This window comes from Manis javanica, chromosome 17 (assembly GCF_040802235.1).
Source record: "Manis javanica isolate MJ-LG chromosome 17, MJ_LKY, whole genome shotgun sequence".
NCBI lineage: Eukaryota > Metazoa > Chordata > Mammalia > Pholidota > Manidae > Manis > Manis javanica.
This window is the reverse complement of record NC_133172.1, coordinates 15,852,194-15,874,690: the sequence shown is the minus strand read 5'-3', so window position 1 is coordinate 15,874,690 and position 22,497 is coordinate 15,852,194. Positions and strand designations below refer to the sequence as shown.

The window sequence follows — 22,497 nt, the reverse complement described above, 5'->3', positions numbered from 1 at the left end:
TGAAAATCAATAGACTGTAAATATAAGGGCTTATTTATGCACTCAATGCTAGAAATCTATTTTTATGCCAATAATACTGATTACTGTAACTGCGTAAGTTTTGTAATTAGAAAACGTGAGTCCTTTAACTTTGTTTTTCATTTTCACGATTATTTGGCTTTTCTGGGTCCCTTCCAGGCCATCTGAATTTTCGCGTCAGCTTGTCAATTCCTACCAAAATCATGCTGAGACGTAGTTTTTGGGATCAATCTTCCCTTAAACATAAACATGTATATCCTGATCTTGGCACATAGGTTCCACCTGATGTCATTATGCTTGACTTCTCGTCTCTTCATGGAAGCTCCTTCTCTAAAGGTTATCCTTCAAGATAAACTCCTGGTCTCCCTGAAAGGACTGCGGGCAAGTCCAGAGCAGGTCTTCTAAGACAATCTTCCTGGCGGGTACCTCACGCTTTCCGGTCTAGACTACATTTCCCAGAAGAACTTGCGAATCCAGCGACCTTTTCTATTTCTCAGGGAACATGGCTCCCTGGAATTGGCAGGGTTGGTGGAGGAAGCTTGTCTCCAGGACGTGGGGCCTGCACTCGTGTGGGAGCCTCACCCAGAGACTGCATATTGATCTCGAAGATTCCTGGCAGCGATTCTGAGAGGGAAGCAAGGATGTCGGCTTGGCTCAGCCTGTGCATCAGCCGGAAAACCGGAGGTCGGGGCGCCGTCTTGCCCCAGCGGATCCGGCTCCAAACTACATTTCCCAGCAGCCCCCCGGGGACCCGGGCTGCCTTTTCACTTGCCTGCGGGACGCTCGGTCTCCGGAGAAGAAGTGCAAAGTGAGGGGCCTAGGTACTGGGGTTCCGACTAGGTTGTTCCGGCTCGTCCCTGGGAGTCTGCAGGAACTGTCTGGCCGGGTCTGGAGTCTCCGCCCTGTGTGAGTTGGTCGCGCTGAGGGGTGGAGGGGACAAGAGGTGTAGGATTCCATGTGTGCGATTGTGGCATAATGTGACTGTGGCGCTGTGTGCGGGTGTCATTGTGACCGTGACCGTGTGCGGAGTTCTGAGCTCTGCTGGCAGGTGACTGTGGATATCCCCGTGTTGCTGTGACACCGCCTGACTGTGTGTGTGCAGGTGAGACTGTCCCCGTGATGGGGCTGTGAGTTTGGGTCCGTGTAATTTTGTGTGACATTGTGTCAGAATCTGTGATCATGCGGTTCTGTCTGCCGGTTGTGTGTGACGGCGGTGGCATGAATGTTAACACTAAGTGCGCTGCCTGTGACTGTGAGGATGTGTGTGTGATCGTGCAACTTCGCGTGTGCACTTGCAGGGTAGTTGTAATCGTGCCGGGGTAATAGCGTGTGTGTACCAGTGGTTACTCGTGTGAGGTCAGGTCAGATTGAGGTCTTGGGTAGCAGAAACTTCTCCCCTTCTGACACTAGGAATGCTCAGGACAGCCTTGACGCTTTTGACCTCTCTCCTTGTCTTCATGGGTGGTTGATGCGGGTCCAGAACTGCTTCCAGTCTGGGCAGTTTGGGCCACAAGAAAGGCCTGCCATCTCATATTTCCTTTCTTCTTCTCAGCTCTGCTCTTCTCAGAAGGGTCCCCAGAGGAAGGAGGAGGAATGGCTGTTGGCCAAACCAAATACAAGGTGCAGCGGGGTTTCCTTTTTGCTTTGCTTCTCCTGGGATGGTCTTGTTTAACACAGTTATCAAGTGACCTGGTTCTTACAAATTTCTATTCAAGAAATGATGGGAAGCCCTCCGGGTGGACACACATATCTCAGTATTCTCCCTCATTTACTTCTATGTAATATTCATATATTAATGTAGAAAAGAGCTCAGTTTCTCTATGTACTGTTTTAGTTTCCTTTTAAACACACATACATTTTTTTAAAAGTATCGTTGATATAAATCTGATGTTTGTTTCAAATGCACAACACAGTGGTTCAACAGTTACCCATATTATTAAATCTTCACCACCTCTAGTGCAGTCACTACATCTGTCAACATAGTAAGATGTTACAGAATCTTGAACTATTTTGTGGGCTGTACTACTACTGCCCAGGTGACTAGCTTATATTGTGATTGCAAATTATTGTGCCCCTTTATCCCTTTCCTCCTTCTCCTAACTGACCCCAACCTCTTCCCCTTGGTAACCACTAGTCCATTTTCGGTCTCTGAGGCTACTGCTACTTTGTTCCTTCTGCTTTGCTTTGTTTTTTGTTGTCTACAAGAGGCTCACTTTATTTTTATTTATGTATTTTTATTAAGGTGTCATTGTTATACAATCTTCTGAAGGTCTCACATGAACATTGTGGTTACAACATTCACCCATATTATCCCCCCGCCCACCATTGCAGTCACTGTCCATCAGCACAGTAAGATGCTACAGTCACTACTTGTCTTCTCTGTACTATACTGCTTTGCCCTGGGCCACCTACATTATATGTGCTAATCATAATGCTACTTAATCCCCTTCTCCCTCTCTCCCCGCTCACCTTCCCCAACCCCTTCCCTTTGGTAACCTCTAGTCCCTTCTTGGAGTCTGTGAGTTGGCTAATGTTTTGTTCCTTCAGTTTTGCTTTGTTGTTATACTCCACATATGGGTGAAATCATTTGGTACTTGTCTTTCTCTGCCTGGCTTATTATTATTTTTTTAAATTTTATTTTGGTATCATTAATCTACAATTACATAAAGAACATTATGTTTACTAGGCTCCCCCCTTCACCAAGTCCCCCCAACATCCCTGTTCACAGTCACTGTCCATCTGCATAGTAAGATGCTGTAAAATCACTACTTGTCTTCTCTGTGTTGCACAGCCCTCCCCGTGCCCCCAATGCACTATACATACTAATCATAATGCCCTCTTTCTTTTTCCCCGCCCTTATCCCTCCCTTCCCACCCATCCTCCCCAGTCCCTTTCCCTTTGGTAACTATTAGTCCATTCTTGGGTTCTGTGATTCTGCTGCTGTTTTGTCCCTTCAGTTTTCCTTTGTTCTTATACTCCACATAGGAGTGAAATCATTTGGTACTTGTCTTTCTCCGCCTGGCTTATTTCACTGAGCATAATACCCTCTAGCTCCATCCATGTTGTTGCGAATGGTAGTATCTGTTTTTTTCTTATGTCTGCCTGGCTTATTTCACTGAGCATAATATCCTCTAGTTCCATCCATGTTGTTGCAAATGGTACGATTTGTTTTCTTTTTATGGCTGAATAATATTCCATTGTGTATTATGTACCACATCTTCTTTATCCATTCATCTACTGATGGACACTTGAGTTGCTTCCCTAATTTGGCTATTGTAAGTAGTGCTGTGATAAGTGTATGGGTGTATATGTCTTTTTGAATCTGGGATTTTGTTTTCTTTGGGTAAATTCCTAGGAGTGGAATTCTTGGGTCAGATGGTACTTCTCTTTTGAGTTTTTTGAGGAACCTCCGTATTGTTTTCCACAACGGTTGAACTATTTTACATTCCCACCAGCAGTGTAGGAGCGTTACCTTTTCTCCACATCCTCGCCAGCATTTGTTGTTGTTTGTCTTTTGGATGTTGGCATCCTAACTGGTGGAGGTGATATCTCATTGTGGTTTTAATTTGCATTTCCCTGATAACTAGCCATGTGGAGCATCTTTTCATGTGCCTGTTGGCCATCTGAATATTTCTTTGGAGGAGTCTCTGTTCATATCTTCTGCCCACTTTTTAATCAAGTTATTTTCTTTCTGGGTGTTGAGGTGTGTGATCTCTTTTTTTTTTTTTAAACTCCACAGATCATGTGGTATTTGTCTTTCTCTGCCTGGCTTATTTCACTGAGCATAATACCCTCTAGCTCCATCCATATTGTTGCAAATGGGATGATTTTTCTTTTTCTTTTTTTTTTTAAATTCTTTTGGTGTAGTTAATCTACAATTACATGAAGTCGATTTCTTTTCTTTTTATGGCTGAATAATAATACATTGTGTATGTATACCACATCTTTTTTATTCATTCTTCTGTTGATGGATACTTAGATTGCTTCCATATCTTGGGTACGGCAAACAGTACAGCAATAAACATAGGGGTGCATATGTCTTTTCTAATCAGGAATTCTACAACATGATTATTTTAAAGAATTTGTAAACTAGGAAGTTACAAAGAGCAAAACTAAACTCCAACCACCCCAACATAACCACTGTCAATATTTTAATTGATTTCCTTCTAAGTCTGTTATGCACAAATGGTATACATTAGTTTCAAGACTGGAATCTTAACAGCAGTTACTATTTCATTTTATGTTTTCAGTAAAAATTATTTGTAGCTATTATAGAGTTTTTCTTTCTTTTTAAAAAGAAATTCCTGAATATTACAGATATACAAAAAAGTGCTTGAAATAGTGACATACAATTTAAGAAGTAATTATAAGGGAACTTCTATATAACAAACATTTGTGTCAACACTCCTGAAGCCCATTAGCTCTGCCCCCAGAATATACCTAATCTTTTCACCTCTTTAGGTAACCCTTATCCTGACTTTGATGACAGTTTTTGTTTTTGTTAATGTTTATCACATATCCATACATCCCTAAACAAACTGTTTGAGTATTGCTTTTCTTATACAATATTTTATTCCTTAGGCTTACTCATGTAAGTTGGTACATGTAGCTGTAATTTGGACATTGTTTTTTTCTAGTTTTTGGCTCTTTAGAAAGGGCTGCTCTAAACATACTTTTGTAAGTACCCTGCTACACATATGCATCCTTCCCTAGGGTATAGACATACAAATGGAATTGCTGGACCACAGGATATGTGTGTATCTTAAAAATTCCTAAATAATGACAAACTGATTTTCAATATGGTTATCCAAGTTAAATTCCTGCTAGCTATTTACAACCATACAGGTCCCTTATTTTGTCTAATACTTGGTCACTTAGTATTTTTTCATGGATCTGCTGACATAAAGGTATATCATATGGTTTTAAATTGCACAAAGTACAAAAATCAAAGTACATGACTTAATGAATTTTACAAAATGAGCATACTCAACTAGAGCTCAAAACAGAAAAATTGGACATTACCAACATTCCAGAACCCCAAATTTTTTCTCATCCATTCACTATCCAACTCTTCCAAAGTTAGCCATTATTGTGTTTTCTATAATCATAGATTAGTTTTACCTGTTCTTGAATCTTACATAAATCACATAATATCTACTTTCATGCTTCACTGCTTTTGCTCAACATTACATTTCATGTATAATAAGAATGTACTATGTAATAATATTATGTAGTTTGAATTTGCAAGATTCATCCATGTTGCTTCACGTAGCTGTAGGTCACTATTACTCTTGCTGTTTAAAACTCCATTGTCTTAATGTTACAAAATTTATTTTCTATCCATTATTGATTTTAGCACTTTTCTCAATACTGATAGATCAATTAATGTAAATCCAGTAAAGCTGTATTATATTTGAACAATGTGATTGACAAACTTGACTTAATAGCTACATGTAGAAGAGTGTTCCCTACAACTACACTGTTATTTTAAGATTCATATGAGACATTTACCCAAATTTATTATACGCAGCACTATAAAAGGAATGTGTGATTGTGACAATCTCAATAAATTTCAAAGGATTGAGATAATATGGTATGTTTTCTGATCAGAGTGTAATCTAGCCAGAAATAAATAGCAAAAAGATATTTACAAATATCCCAATGTTTGGGATTTAAGCAATGTATAAATTGTGAATCAAAGAAGATATTGCAATAAAAATTTAAAATATTTTAAATTTAATGATAATGAAAATATATCAAAATTGGGGTATTACTAAAGTTGACCTGGGGAAAGCATATAGCCACAAATGTACATGCTAGTAAAAAAGAATGTAGAATGTTGAAAAATTAGTGATGTATGTATTCATTTCAAGTTAAGAAAAACATACTAAATTAGGCCCAAAGAGCAAAAAATAGGAAGTAATAAGAGCTCAAATGTAAATATATGTTTGAAATATAAAGTCCGTACAATAGAAAAAATTAACAAAGCCATAATTCAAGTTTTTAGAATTAATAAAATTGATAAACCTCTAGGAAAACGCAAAAGAAAATAAAGGAGATAAGATATAAATTACCAAATCAGATATGAGGGAGGAAAGAAACAACCAAGGACTAGCTTTAAGGCTGAATTGTCAACTATTCATGGTTGGTACCTTGGACTCAGCTCCACAATATAAGATCATTTGAACCCGAGTGTGTGATCATTATGCTGAGTCCCTTTTTACACTTCATTGGACATGTAAATTTCTGTGTTTATATAGAATTTTATTTTTGTGACTCTGTTTCTTTATTGGACTTGATGTGTGTGTGCTCTTAAGTTTTGCATGCTCTGCAGTGTTACTACAACTAGAGGTCCTGTCCTGAAGATATATTGACCTGGGCTTAGTGGTGTTTTTTAAAAAGCGTAAATTGTCCTAATTAATACCACTATATAACTATTAGGGGTTTAATCTTGTTAGTGAAATGTTCATTTTCTAGATGCTAATGGTTTGTGTATGCAATAAGCTCTCATTTGGGACGTTCAGCTTATTTGTTTATTGTACCTTATTGGATTTTTGTGTGTCCAGTGGTGCAGACCAACTGTGGAATACCCTTTCTATCTTAGTGTGTGAGGCTACAGGTGTGGTGGGTCCTTCTTGGTTTTGGTAGTTTTTCCTTTTTCAGAGTTCCCTGAGTTTATACTTCTCAGATTGTACAAAAGGAAAGAAGTAGTTTATACCAGAAATATAAAGCATAGGAAAAGAAGAAAACATACATAAACTTACTATGGCCATTTAAAAAAAAAGGAACTTTACCCTCTTCTTTCATGGATTTCCTGTTTTTCTCTCCCATGGTACTGTGTACTTAGAGCCTTTTCCAGTATTTTAATTAACTGATTGTCATAGACTCCATCATAGTACAAGGAGAAGTGGCAGGAGGTATATTCACACTACGTTGCATAAATTTCATTACTTGGCCAGTGAGGACTTCTCTTAGGAGACTCTTAAAAGGAATCATTTCAGCATAGCACCTGATATTTTTGACAATAACATCACCTTTTGGCAACAGTAGAACGTTCTAGATCCAGCCAGTTTTTTTGTTCTATTCTAAGACTTGGAGTCAGCTGTTATCCAGGAGCCCTCTTTCATCTTCTCTTCTTTCTTGAGATTGAATAAAGGACTAAATATGTATGTGGTGCCTGAGAGTTTGTGTTGGGTGAAAGTGCAGCTATTGTTGGACTAACTTTAAGTGCTGCCAGAGCTCAGAAGTCTTCTTTTTAAGGTTTTCTGTTCACATTGATTTTCCTTGTTTCCTGTGGTAAGGGATTTTTCAACCTTCAAAATTTTATCATACTTTGATAAGTTAGCATTTAATTGAAGAAGTAAGTAAATTTGAGACATTTCTATAATAAATGCAATTTATGGAATAATAAGTAAAATTAGCTTTTTTAAAATGAGAAAACTTAAAAGAAATTTCACACTCAGGTGGGCACCTTCTTCCTCAGGAAATGGACTGTGAGCATGACAGGTACCTACAGCTATTAAATATTAGCTTGATTACACAGTGAGTGAACACTCCAGTGGTGACTCCATAAGGCTGTTACCTTTCCTTCTGATTCTGTTTAATGTAAAAATTAGGCACAAAAGTAGGAGAGTTAGAATACAGATAGATTTTTTCAAAATAAACCATGGCAATTTGAGCAGGCTTCCTCTGAATTAAAGTAATTTGGGTGGTGCAAGTGAAAAGTTTAACTGAAAGCCTAGAGTTTTACTCAAGAGAATTAGGGTGAGCATCAGTCTCTCCAGTGTTTGGGGCCTAAGCTCTTTCTATCCTAATTTCCTCAATTCCTTCTCCAGGCCAAAAGCATGCAAAGATGCACTGGTTCCCCACTCCCATTAGCCGTTCAAAATGTTCATCACACTCTCAATTTCTTTTCCTTAATAGGAAACAGAGTTATAGCCTATTCCAGCGTGAATGGGAATGCCTTTGGAAAGTAAGGGAGTATAGTGGAAATTGCAGTAGAAAAACATTCCAGAGAACTGGATTCTTAAAAGCTAACTTCACTGAGCATCATTAATCATGAGGAAAATGTAAACCAAAGCCACAGTGAGATACTACTTCATACCTACCAGGACAGCTATGATAACACAGACAGACAATAAAAAGTGTTGGTGAAGATCTGGAGAAATTGCTGGTGGGATATAAAATGGTGCAGCCACTTCAAAAAACAGTTTGGCAGTTCTTCAACTGTTAAGAGTTACCATATGATCCAACAGTTCCACTCCTAGGTATATACCAAGAGATATACATGCAAACATATATTCACACATAAACATGTATATAACCATTCAAGCAATATTATTTACAATAGCCAACACGTGGAAATAATCCACATTTTCATCAACTGATGGATAGAAAAACAGAAGACGACATATCCACACAATGGAATATTACTTGGCAATAAAAAGGAATGAGTTCTGATACATGCTACAGTATAAATGTACCTAGAAAACATGCTGAGTAAAAGAATCTAGTCACAAAAGGCGACTGTATTATTCCATTTATAAGAAATGTCTAGAATACACAAGTCCATAGAAGGCAGAGTGTAGGTTAGTGTTTGTTTAGGGAAAATGACAACTGACTGTTCATGGGGTTTCTTTTAGGGGAGATGTTCCAAAATTAGATTGTGATTTTTAGATAGAGTAGAAAACATGGAACTGTGTACTTTAAGTGATTTATATGCTATGTGAGGCATATCTTAATAAAAGCTGTTCAAAAAAATGAAAGCTAACCTAAAATTAGTGGGTGAGAGACCAGGTAGAGGAGCACTGGCCGTGACTTGACAGTGAGTGAGGCTAGTGAGTGGATACATGACGGGTTTGAGACTATTTAAATTCTACTTGTGTTTGTTTGGAAATTTCTGTATTAAAATTTTTTTTAATAAACTAACCTAATACCCTATTAGTGAAATATTGGAAACATTCACAGGAAGAAAATCAGAAAGAAGGTACTATCACCAGTATTAATATTTTTTTCTAACCTATTAGAGAAACAGTATTCCATAGGAAACAACTAGGAAACAATTGCTTTTTTCTTCCCTATAACTTCTATCAAGCTTCTCTGTGGCCAGTTGACTTCCTCCCCAAGGATAAGTTTTTCAGTCAATGTTGGGTAACAAACAGTCCTCTGGTTTCTTTCAGTCACAAAATCAGTCTTGTTTTAGTAATTATAGTGTCCATTTCACTGTACTAATGAATACACCATAAATCTTTTTGGTATTGGCCCTTGAGCTAGAAGTTTGCAGTGAGAAAGCCTTGATGACTGTTTCTGTCTTTCCTCCTCTTGAACTTCTTCTCTATTTTCACTAGATATTCTCAATTTCTGGAGGTTGGAGGCAGGGAAAAGAGAGGACTAGACAAGAGAAATCTTAATTGTATTGACGCTGGTCCTTTCTTGCCTTGGGGCATGTTCACATCGATTCTTTCTGAGGAGAGGGCAAAGGCTCTACTCTAGCTGGCTGCTTACAGACCCTACCTACATCCAGCCTTTGGGCATTAGTCCTCTGTGGGGCCCTTTTCTAGAGGACAAGTACCCCGACTGGAAATGCTCCTGGTAGGCTTGGAATAAACCCAGACCCTGGCCAGCTCCTACTGTGGGGTCATATCTACTCCCAGGACGGAATTAGGCCCCAGACTTTGTGTCTTCTAAACTCTGGGAACACCAGGAAAGTTTTCCTTAGAATTCTCATCACACTGCACGTGGAACCCCGTTGACACTGGGGTCCCCTCTTTTCCTTATGAAGTAGGAAAGCACACCAGTACTTTACAAATATAGATCTTTCTCTCAAGGACAGTCTTCTCATACACTCCAGTATCTAAAATACCTTTAGAGTAGATCTTGAGTTGAACCAAGGGCACAAAATCAGTTTCCAGCCGCTCCTTTTGCATCACATGATTCATTAAACAGCGAAAGTTCTCACTGTGGAATGCAGGGTTTCGTGGTCCCTATTGTTTTGCTCTCTTTCCCCAGGTTTGTCCTAAACTGAGAATGAGAGAGGCGTATTTTAACAGCCTGTTATAGACTGAAAACTAATGCAAATAATGAGACTTCAAAAAGGTCCACAGTCAACATACGAAAAGCAATAGTATATATAATATATATAGCAGATATAAGCACGGGTGGATCCTGCTTCTCTGTGAGCTTTTACGCTTGGGGAACCAGAATGCTCCCATGGGCCACTGAGCCAGGCCCCAAGTTCCACACATTGGGCAAAGTATAATTATAATTACAAAAATAAACGAATAAATACAGGCATACCTTGGAGATATTCTGTGTTCAGTTCCAGACCACTGCAATAAAACAAATATTGCAATAAAGTGACTCAAGTGATTTTTTTTAGTTTCCCAGTGCATATACAAGTCATGTTTATACTCTACTGTAGTCTATTCAGTGTATGATAGCATTGTACCTACTAAAAAAGGTACATTCTTAATTTAAAAATAACTTTATTGTTAAAAAATGCTATCATCTGAGCTTTCAGTAAGTCTGTAAAAAATGCAATACTGCGAAGTACAAAAAAGTGAGGTACAGTAAGACACAGTATGCCTGTAATTTATATTATAACATAATTATGTATAACAGGAATATGTAATAATTACAAATTAATTATATAAAATAATTACAGCCATAAATAACATTATAATACCTGGGAATGATCTCAAAAAGAAAAGATAATGACACATATGAAGAAAACTTAGATGTTCCTAAGGACACAGACATTGGCTTGAATAAACAGAAAGGTTTTCTGTGTTCTGTAAAGCAAGTCCCAACATCACAAAGATACCAGAATTCCTTAAGTCAGTGCATTCATTTTATTCAGTCCCAAGAAAAATACCAATACAACTTTTGTAATCAATCTGTGTTAAAAAAAAATGTAAGTCAGAATATCAAGAAACGTTTTAAAAAGATGAGTTATGAGGGATTGTTTAGTTCTTTATTTTTAATCTACATGGTCTAGCTTCAGAGGCAAACTCTTAAAGACTTTATTTTAAAGCAGTTTTAGGTCTACAATAAAAGCAAAGTACAGACATTTCCCATATACACCCTGCCCCCATACATGCATAGTTTTCCCCATTATCAACATCCCCAGCCACAGTGGTACATTTGGTACAACTGAGGAACCTACATTGACACCTCAACTTTATAGTTTATATTATTGTTCACTCTTGTGTTGTGCATTGTATGAGTGTGGACAAATGTATAATGACATGTATTCATCACAGGATAATACAGAGTAGTTTCACTGCCCCATAAAATCCTTTGTGTTCCATCTAGTCATGGCTCCCCCAACCCCTGGCCACCACTGATGTTTTTACTGTCTCCATAGTTTTGCCTTCATCAGGATATCATATACTTTGATTAACACAGTATGTAGCCTTTTCATACTGGTTCCTATTATTTAGTAATATGCATCTAAGATTCTACCATGACTTTTCATGGCTCCATAGTTCGTTTATTTTTATCACTGAATAATATTCCGGTGTCTGGATATAGCATAGTTCTTTTTACAGTTAATGTAGTGAAGGACATCTTGGTTGCTTCCAGGTTTTGGCAATTATAAATAAAGCTGTATAAACATCTGCATACAAGTCTTTGTGTGAATGTGATTTTTCAGCTCCTTTGAGTAAATACCAAGGAGCACGATTACTGGATCATATGGTAAGAGTATGTTTAGTTTTGTTAGAAACTACCTGTCTTCCAAAGTGGCTGTACCATTTTGCATTACCACCAGCAATGAATGAGAGTTCCTGTAGTTCCTTGCCAGCATTTGGTGTTCAGATTTTGGTCATTCTAGTAGGTATGTGGTAGAGGGGACATTTATTAAGACACTGAAATGTACTTTAAATTACAGTAATTACAGAGTGTGATACTGGCCAAATAATAAACAGATAGATCACTGAATCAAACTAGAACCACAAATAGATCCAAATATGTATCACTAATGATAAAAGGTAGCATTTAAATAATAGGGAAAATATTCTCCATAGTTATCTAGTCTAAGGCTCACTGTTTTTTTTTCTCTCAACATATATAAAGTCAGGTTATAGCTTATATAGTGGCTGTGATATAATGAGTCATAAGAAATACATATTTGTTCATTCATGTAACCAAATATTTCCTGGGTATTTTTGATCTTCAGTCACAGTTCCTGAAAACATTGCAGAGTCTTAAAGGTGAAATGGGTGTCTTGTCATATTAATGAGAGACTTTTGGACCCCACCCGAGGGCAAGGGCTAGAGGTTGAATCAGCCAGTGGCCAATAATTTAGTCAATCATGGCTATGCAGTGAAGCCCTTTCATGAACCCCAGAAGAGCTCACTGCTCTCTGCCCAGGTGGATACTGCTTCTCTGTGAGCTTCTACGCTTGGGGACCAGAATGCTCCCGTGTGCCACCGAGCCAGGCCCCAAGCTCCACAAGGATAGAAGCTCCTCTACTTGGGACCTTGCCCTACTGTAGCTCTTCAGCTGGCTGTTAACTTGTATCCTTTACAGTACCTTTGTTAAACTGGTAAAACTGTTTTCCTGAGTTCTGTGAGCCACTCCAGCAAATTAATTGAATCTAAATAGGGAGGTCGTGGGAACCTCCAGTCTATAGCCGGTAGTGCAGAAGCACAGGGAACTGCCTGGGGCTTGCAACTGGTGTCTGGGGTGGCAGGTGGAGGGCAGTCTTGTAGGACGGCGCCCTGAACCTGGGGAATCTGGTGCTGTCTCCAGGCAGATGGCATCAGAACTGAGTTGAGTTCTCAAGACACCCCTACTGGTGTTCGAGAATTGCTTGGTGTTATCTGTGGGAAGAACCCCCTTCCAATACACGTACACAAATTGGAATCTGGTCTGGGAACCTGAGCGAAGTTATATTACTATTACTGCTGTGTATAATATTGTTATGGGTATATATATATATATATGTAGGAAAACACAACATAGAAATGGCATATAAAATAATGCTGCATGTTATGTCCCATGAAATATTATTCATGTATTCATGTATGCCTGGTACAGCTAGGTAGCCAGCCTTAGAGGAAAAAGTTAAATGGATTCCTAACTCATAAATTATATTAAAATAAAATCATAATTGATAATATTATACCAGAGTCTTTTAACAAATAATCTTATACCAAAATAAAATAATTGATTAAAGACTTAAGCGTAGCAAATTAAAGCATTTAAAAAGAGAAATTTATATAAATATGCATAGGTAAAAAAGATCTTACCAAAAGTTATAAAAATTGACAGGCTGATTGTTTTGCATGGCAGAAATATATAAGCAGAGTTTTTTTTTTTCCTTTATGTTACAAAACAGCTAGAGGGTAAGAATGAGGTGCACCTCTCTGTGTGGCTGGGGTTGGGTAGGGGTGAGGTTGGGGGTAGAAGATGATTGATTGTTTTGGACTTGCGAAGCGAAAAAGACTTGATTAAGGAAGTCTTTAGACCTTCTTGATCAGGATGTACTGTGTTCCTAGCCAAAGGACAGCATCTGGGTGAATGTGGCTTGGGCGTGAGGTTGCAGAGGAGGGATCCACTCAGGGCAGGTCATATCAGCGCTGTCTTGAGTTCCGAGCAACATCACTAAAGTGGGGCAAAGTCTGGCCTGAATCACTTGCTGAGGCAGGACCCTGGATTGCTTGGGTGAAGGAGAGTCAATCTGCATCTGTTTTCCTTTGGATGTAGTAGCCAGAATACAACTTGCTGCAGCTAAAACCTGCAGTTTCTGGGGTTGAAGGAGTAGGATTTATTCCCTTCTCCCACTAGGCAGAGTTACCAGGCCCAGGGAGGTAAAGGTAGTGCACCTGGTCAGTCAGAGTTGTAAAGCCAGTGTGACTTCCAGAGCATTCCCATGCTTCCTCCTTCCTGTCTTCTCAGAACACTATCCTTTTTCAGGAAAACAGCCCCAAAGAGGACTGATCCTCTCCTGCAATACTGACAGCCATGGCCCAGGTGAGTTGATGCTTTTTCTGACCTTCCTGTCATTCAATTCTTAAAAAACAAATAAACAAAAATTTAAAAGGACGTAAGCATTTGCTCTCCTTCTCCTGATATTCCTGGTTTATCAGGGTTCCCCTTAAGGATCCTGGTCCCCATTTCCTCATTCTAATCAGATAATCCCATCCCATTCCCAAGTACCCCTCTTTTGGCCCAGCATTAATATTTTCCTTCAGTAAAGAACTGAGCCGCTCTTTGCTCAGCCCTCTCCCAGAGACTATAATGGAGAGGACATGTGCTCTCGGGCAGATCTGTAGAATGAACTTGTGTTGTCTAGATAGTGATTTGGTGAAGTGGAGGTATGAGTTGCTTAGCTGGGAACACACATGGAAAAGCCAGGATTATCTCCACAGATCAGTAATCACCAGTAAGAGAGGATGGGAGGTGGTGTTGGTAGCTCCAAATGTTAGACTGTTGCAAGGTCAGCTGGTTTATGAGGCTCGGAGGATTGTGGAATTGGCAGCTGATCGAGCCAGATCGCTGCGACTCTGTTAGGGCATCTGCACGTGAAGTTCTGTCTGAGGTGGAGCAGGATCTGTGGGGCATGAGGTATTTCTGTGTGAATCACCAGTTTTCTTTATCTCAGAAATAAGGATAAGGATGATGGATGCTTACAGTGAGTTCAGCCAACTCATGAATTGTTGAGATCATGCTATCTGCTCTTGGAAGAACCTTCTAAATATTGTCTCATAATATCTACAATGTAAAAAATTCTGACATTAGCAAAAGTTATATTGAAGAATTTGTATTAATAGGAAATTATTCTTGTAACAGAGTGAACTAGAGTTTATGAAAAACCTCAGTTATATGCTGTTTCAGAGATATTGCTGTTTTAAAATGTATTTGTCAAATTATATATTGTCAATGTTCAGGTAGTATTACTAGGAGTGCCACCTCATGATACTCCCTAAAAGAAGGTACCCTCATCTCTTTTAGTTAAGACAATGGAATTTATCATACTTTAAGTTAATATTCCTATTTCACAATTTCTGATCAATCCATTTTTAGACATTTTCTAGTTATTTCTTTACAAGATATATATGAATTAGATTTGCTACATCACAATTTCATTTAAATCAGGGCTATACTCGTGATTGGGACCTTGTAAATATTGTTGCAATTATTCACTACCACCTCTCCTTAAAAAAACTTTATCAATAAATTTCAGATACAGGAAAGAAGAGTAATATTAAGAACTACCATATACTTACCATTCAGCTTCAGTACTTTTCAGTCAGTCTTATTTTATGTACTAATACTTCTTTCTTCTGTGCATAACCCCCTGTCTTGACTCCCCAAAACAGCATTGTTTTGAAGCAAATGCAAATTGGTATGCATCTCTCAAAGATAAGGATTATGTTTTTAAAACAACCATTATGTCATTAGTGCATTTAAAACAGTTAAAAATAGTTTGTTAATGTCATCAGCACCCAGTGTTTAAATGTCCGTAACTGTCTCATCAAAAAAAATCATTTATTTGAATTAGAATCCAAGTAAGAACTATGCACTGCAATTGATTGACATATTGCTTGAGTCTCTTACTTTGCAGGTGTGCCTTCCATCTATTTTTCTTTCTGTGCAGTTTGTTAGATAAGGAAAAAACTTGTTTATTGTCCATTGTTTGAAATTTGCTGGTTGCATCTTTGTGTATCATTTAAGTGTTGCCTGAAAATAGTTAAGTCCATAGGCTTGATGAAATTCAGTTGGGATTTTTTCATATAAAATGAACTGATTATGATTACTTTTGCATCTGTTTTGAGATCCAGACATAGTGGTTCTCATTAACACCAATATGATAGCTCATTTGTTTTACCTTGCAATACAAGCACAATAGTCTCTGAAGTATTTCTTTTCTACACCTGTAACACACGTTTACTGTTTCAGGGATCAGTGGTGTTCAGTGATGTGTCGGTAGACTTCTCTCAGGAGGAGTGGGAGGGCCTGGACCCTGCTCACAGGGACTTGTACAGGGATGTGATGCTGGAGAACTACAGCAACCTGGTGTCCGTGGGTAAGGGCATCTGTGCCAATAATTTAGAGTTCTGTGGAATATCTGTTTCTTTCACTGTGAATTTCTCAGGTGAATTTCTGTTCCCTATTCTCAAATAAATGGTTTGAGCTGAAATGAAGACAGGGAAATGGGCAGCTCCAGTTGGCTGTGGTGGAAGCTTCGTCTTCTCTCTTTGGCTGTTCCTGTAGTGGTGTCTCTTTTGTGGTCATCAAGGACTGGGTCTTATTTCTGATCTGATTTACCCAACAGCATAACCATGTTCCATATTCTCTCCTTGTGAGCAGGACTTAACATTCCTAAGCCTCAAGTTATCTCCTTATTGGAACAAGGGAAAGAGCCCTGGATGGTTGGCAGAGAGCTGACTAGAGGACTGTGTTCAGGTGAGTGAGAAATAATTGGACAGAAGCAAGCAAAGCATTACAGATAACAACTCCACTGGTCAGTGGAGAAACAGCATCTTTGAGATGTTATCATGGAAGCTCCCAATAAAACCCAAGGCTTTTGGGAAAAGCTAAGTCCTTTACATGAGTTTATAAATGACCACTTTCATTCCTTCTCTCACTATTTTTTTCTTAATTTCAAATAGAAAGTGCCCTCTAAAGAAAAAAAACTCTTTTGCTCATATTTTGGATTCAATTCCTTTTTGGCTTTTCTCCCTCTTAGACTCACTGAAATGTTTCTATTATCACCCCCAAAATAATATATTTGGTGTGTGAGTGTGTGCACAGGCACACATCTGTGTATCTGCACTGCCTCCCTCCTCTTTAAGTAGTGCTCTTCATTATAGGTACCTACCACTGATTTTTTTGGTCAGTTTGTCATGCTTTGTACGTTTATCCAACATTTTTTATTCCCTGATTTGTGCAAAGAGACCTAGTCAGCCAGGTGCCAGTTTAATGATTATGTCAGCTACCAAGAACTCTTTATTTAATTAGTCTTGTAGTTTTCAGGGTATAGGTCTTTCACTTGATTGGTTAGGTTTATTCCTAGGTATTTTCTTCTTTTTGATTCAGTTGTGAATGGAATTGTTTTCCTAATTTCTTTATCTATTAGTTCATTGTTAGTATATAGGAATGCAACAGATTTCTGTGTATTAATTTTGTATCCTGCAACTGTGCTGAACTCAGATATTAGATATAGTAGCTTTGGAGTGGATTCTTTAGGGTTTTTTATGTACGATATTATGTCATCTGCAAAAAGAGACAGTTTAACTTCTTCCTTGCCCATAGTAGATGCCTTTTATTTCTTTGTGTTGTCTGATTGCTGTGGCTACGACCTCTGGAACTATGCTGAATAAAAGTGGGGAGAGTGGGCACCCCTTTCTTGTTCCCAATCTTAAAGGAAAAGCTTTCACGTTCTCGCTGTTGAGTATAATGTTGGCTGTGGGTTTGTCATATGTAGCCTTTATTATGTTGAGGTACCTGCCCACTATACCCATTTTGTTGAGGGTTTTTATCATGAATGGATGTTCAATTTTGTCAAATGCTTTTTCAGCATCTATGGAGATGATCCAGTAGTTTTTGTCTTTTTTGTTGATGTGGTGGATGATGTTGAAGGATTTTCGAATGTTGTACCGTCCTTGCATCCCTGGAATAAATTCTACTTGATGATAATGGATGATCTATTTGATGTATTTTTGAATCTGGTTTGCTAATATTTTGTTGAGTATTTTTGCATCTATGTTCATCAGGGATACTGGTGTGTAATTTTATTTCTTTGTGGTGTGTCTGCCTGGTTTTGGTATTAGAGTAATCCTGGCCTTGTAGAATGAGTTTGGGAGTATTCCCTCCTCTTCTACTTTTTGGAAAACTTTAAGGAGGATGGGTATTAGGTCTTCACTAAATGTTTGATGAAATTCAGCAGTGAAACCATCGTACAGGAGTTTTCTTCTTAGGTAGTTTTTCGATTATCAATTCAATTTCCTTGCTGATAATCGGTCAATTCAGATGTTCTGTTTCTTCCTGGGGTAGTTTTGGAAGGTTGTATTTTTCTGGAAAGTTGTCCATTTCTTCTAGGTTTCCAGTTTGTTAGTATAAGTCTGGCTGGGGGTTTATCTATTTTATTTTCTTGAATAACCAGCTCTTGCTTTCATTGATTCCTGTTTTATTCTTCTGGATTTTATTTATTTCTGCTCTAATCTTTACTATAATGTCCCTCCTTCTACTGTCTTTGGGTCTCATTTGTTCTTCTTTTTTTAGTTTCATTGTGAGTTTAGACTATTCATATGGGATTGTTTTTCTTTCCAGAAGTAGGACTGTATAGCAATATACTTCCCTCTTAGCTTTGCCTTCGCTGCATCCCACAGATTTTGCGGTGTTGAATTATTGTTGTCATTTGTCTCCATATATTGCTTGATTTGTTTTTATTTGGTTATTTAGGAGCATGTTGTTAAGCCTCCATGTGTTTGTAGGCTTTTTCGTTTTCTTTGCGTAATTTATTTCTAGTTTCATACCCTTGTGGTCTGAGAAGCTGGTGGGTACAATTTCTATCTTTTTGAATTTACCAAGACTCTTTTTGTGGCCTAGCATATGATCTATTCTTGAAAATGTTCCATGTGCACTTGAGAAGAATGTGTATCATGGTGCTTTTGGGTGGAGAGTTTTGTAGATATCTATTAGGTCCATCTGTCCTAATGTGTTGTTCAGTGCCTCTGTGTCCTTACTTATTTTCTGTCTAGTTGATCTGTCCTGTGGAGTGAGTGAAGTGTTAAAGTCTCCTAGAATGAATACATTGCATTCTATTTCCCCTTTTACTTCTCTTAGTATTTGTTTCACATATGTAGATGCTCCTGTGTTGGCTGCATATATATTTATAACGGTTATATCCTCTTGCTGGATTAACCCCTTTATCATTATGTAATGTCCGTCTTTGTCTCTTGTCACTTTCTTTGTTTTAAAGTAGATTTTGTCTGATACAAGTACTGCAACACCTACTTTTTTCTTCCTATTAGTTGCATGAAATATCTTTTTCCATCCCTTCACTTTTAGTCTGTGTATGTCTTTGGGTTTGAAGTAAGGCTCTTGTAGGCAGCATATAGATGGGGCTTGTTTTTTTTATCCATTCAGTGACTCTATGCATTTTGATTGGTGCATTCAGAACATTTACATTTAGCATGATTATTGATAGTTATGTACTTATTACCATTGCAGGCTTTAGATTCGTGGTTACCAAAGGTTCAAGGGTAACTTCCTTACTATGTAAGAGTCTAACTTAACTCACTTAGTATGCTATTACAAACACAATCTAATGGTTCTTCTTTTATTTCCCCTTTTTTCCTCCACCGTTGTTTATATATTAGGTATCATATTCTGTACTCTTTGTCTATCCCTTTTTATTACCTCTAGTGACAGCTATTTAACTTTAGGAACACTTCTATCTACCTCCAAAATACACTGTAGAGATGGTTTGTGGGAGGTAAATTCCCTCAACTTTTGCTTATCTGGGAATTGTTTATAATTCCTCCTTAAAATTTGAATGATAATCTTGCCAGATAAAATATTCTTGTTTCAAGGCCCTTCTGCATCATTGCATTAAATATATCATGACACTCCCTTTTGGCCTGTAAGGTTTCTGCTGAGAAGTCTGATGATAGCCTGATGGGTTTTCCTTTTTTTGTGATCATATTTCTCTCTCTGGCTGATTTTAATAGTCTCCTTATCCTTGATCTTTGCCATTTTAATTATTATATGTGTTGGTGTTGTCCTTCTTGGGTCCCTTGTGTTGGGAGATCTGTGCACCTCCATGGCCTGAGAGACTATCTCCTTTCCTAGATTGGGGAAGTTTTCAGCAATTACTTTAGAAGAGGACAGTTTTAGAAGTTGCTTAGGAGCTCAACTAGATGAAAATTGCTGAAAGTTCATATAGGGATAGGAGAAAACTGATTATGCTGGACAGAATTCCCTGTTTCTGGCTTGAGATGTTCCAATAGCCTCCATTTTGATACCTTCAAACTATTTAATGCACTTAAGACCCCCATTTTTGGTAAGAAATGCTTTCATAATGGTAGGCATCAGATACTGAATATTTAACTCAAAGATATTTACATACATTGTTCTTTACTCTCCAGTAATCATGAGTTAAGGACTATCTCCCTTTTACAGATGAAGAAATGGGGACTTAGAAAAGTCAAGTAATTGCCTGGGAACATATAGTGAATAACTGTCAGACTTGTGACTCACTGCTCATCAGTGTGCTTCTGATTCCTGTCATCTTTCCGTGGCAGTATTTTGCATTGTTTCTTGCTGTCTGCCTGAAATTTTAGCTGCCTGCTCTTTCAGTCACTACACTAGTACATGAGCAAGTCTCTCTTCTCCCAAGATCATCATCACAGAGCTCCAAGACAAATGGTATTTTCACTGAATACTCAGCATATAACATGTTCTGAGTGTTCCCTCTGTGCCACTCACATCAAATTTGTTAATACTTTAGATTTACCTCAGGCTCTTTCCTCAAGTGGCTGATCCTCTGTAATCTCTTTAATCCAATATATCCTTTATTATGGAGTTAATTCTGTTTCTACCCCAACTGGTAAGCTGAAATTCTGACACTAACTACCCAAACTTCACATAGACCTCACAGGGTAACAGCAAGTCCTGCATAAGGCTGCCCTCACCTCAGCTGTCAGCTGCAAGTCTCAGGGGATCCTCAGACCACTCCTACTTCTGATCTATAAATCCAGGGATTTCTATGGTCCCTGTGGTTTCAATAATTCGCTGTCATTATTCATAGAATGCAGGAAAGTTATAGTTTCACTATAGAGGATACATATTAGGGCAAAGTCTGATAGGCTTTCTGATGCAGGGGTTCCACACCCTTTCCTTGTGGGGTCAGAGTGTGTCCCCTCACAGCATGTCAATATCTTCACCAACCAGAAAGCACTGAGCTTTGGTGTCCAGCGTTTAATTGCATTGACATGATTGATTAAGTTACTGACCAATCTCTGGCCCTTCCTTATTCTGTAGGGGTCATGTAGCTGCAAGTCTCATCCCTGTAATCCCATGCTTGGGCTTTCTGCTGACCATTCCCCTAGTAGAAGCCATTTGAGAGGCAGCATGAATCACCTCATTAGCATAACAAAACACTCCATTATCATTGAGAAAATTCACAGGGTTTCTGAAGCTCTGTGCTAGGAACTGGGGAGAAATACCAAATTTATCCTTTATTATATACTACAGGTCCCAAGAATACTTATTTTATTTTCCATTTCATTTTCTTTCAGATCTGGAATCAATGTGTGAAACCAAGTTATTATCTCTAAAAAAGGAAGTTTATGAAATAGAATCATGCCAGAGGGAGTTAATGGGACTTACAAATCATGGTCTTGAGTACTCCAATTTTAGAGATGTTTTGGAATGTAGAAGCCACTTTGAAAGACAACTAGGGTATCAAAATGGGCATATCAGCCAAGAAGTACTAACTCATGAAGCACCCACATTTATTCAACAGACATTCCTTACACCTCATCAGATAACTAAAAATGAAGAAAAATCCTATGAATGTAAGAAATGTAGAAAAGTCTTTAGTCATAATTCACAATTTATTCAACATCAGAGAATTCATATTGGTGAGAAATCTTATGAATGTAAAGAGTGTGGGAAATTTTTTAGTTGTGGCTCACACGTTACTCGACATCTTAAAATTCATACTGGTGAAAAGCCCTTTGAATGTAAGGAATGTGGAAAAGCCTTCAGTTACAGCTCATACCTTTCTCAACATCAGAGAATTCATACTGGTAAGAAACCCTATGAATGTAAGGAATGCGGAAAGGCCTTTAGTTATTACTCAAATCTTATGGACCATCAGAGAATTCACTCTGGTGAAAAGCCCTATGAATGTAAAGTATGTGGGAAAGCCTTTACTAAGAGCTCACAACGTTTTCAACATGTGCGAGTTCATACAGGTGAAAAACCATATGAATGTAAGGAATGTGGCAGAGCTTTTACTCAGAGCTCAAAGCTTGTTCAGCATCAGAGAATTCATACTGGTGAGAAACCTTATGAGTGCAAGGAATGCGGCAAAGCCTTTAGTTATGCCTCAGCACTTACGAATCATCAGAGGATTCACACTGGGGAGAAACCCTATGATTGTAAGGAATGTGGGAAGGCTTTTACTCAGAGTTCACAACTACTTCATCATCAGAGAATTCATGCTGGTGAGAAACCCTTTGAATGTCTTCAATGTGAGAAGGCCTTCACTCAGAACTCCCAACTTCTTCAACATCAGAGAATTCATACAGACGAAAAGCCATATGAATGTGGTGAATGTGGAAAGGCCTTTAATAAATGCTCAAACCTTACTCGACATCTGCGAATTCATACTGGTGAAAAGCTCTATAACTGTAAAGAATGTGGAAAGGCATTTAGTAGTGGTTCGAATCTCATTCGTCATCAGGGAATTCATATTGATGAATAATAAAGGTTAAAGCTCTTGTCATCTTCCTTATACTT

General features: G+C 38.2%; 1 protein-coding gene across 1 annotated transcript; it reads left to right on the top strand.

Moving 5' to 3' along the window:
- Nucleotides 1–877: 877 nt before the first annotated feature.
- On the top strand, nucleotides 878–22,488 carry LOC140847100 (uncharacterized). Its single transcript, XM_073226273.1, has 6 exons — nucleotides 878–924; nucleotides 1,571–1,638; nucleotides 13,939–13,995; nucleotides 15,925–16,051; nucleotides 16,336–16,431; nucleotides 21,270–22,488. The coding sequence occupies exons 3-6, from the start codon at nucleotides 13,987–13,989 to the stop codon at nucleotides 22,460–22,462; spliced, it is 1,425 nt and encodes a 474-aa protein (XP_073082374.1). The 5' UTR covers nucleotides 878–924; nucleotides 1,571–1,638; nucleotides 13,939–13,986; the 3' UTR covers nucleotides 22,463–22,488.
- The last annotated feature ends 9 nt before the right edge of the window (nucleotides 22,489–22,497 follow it).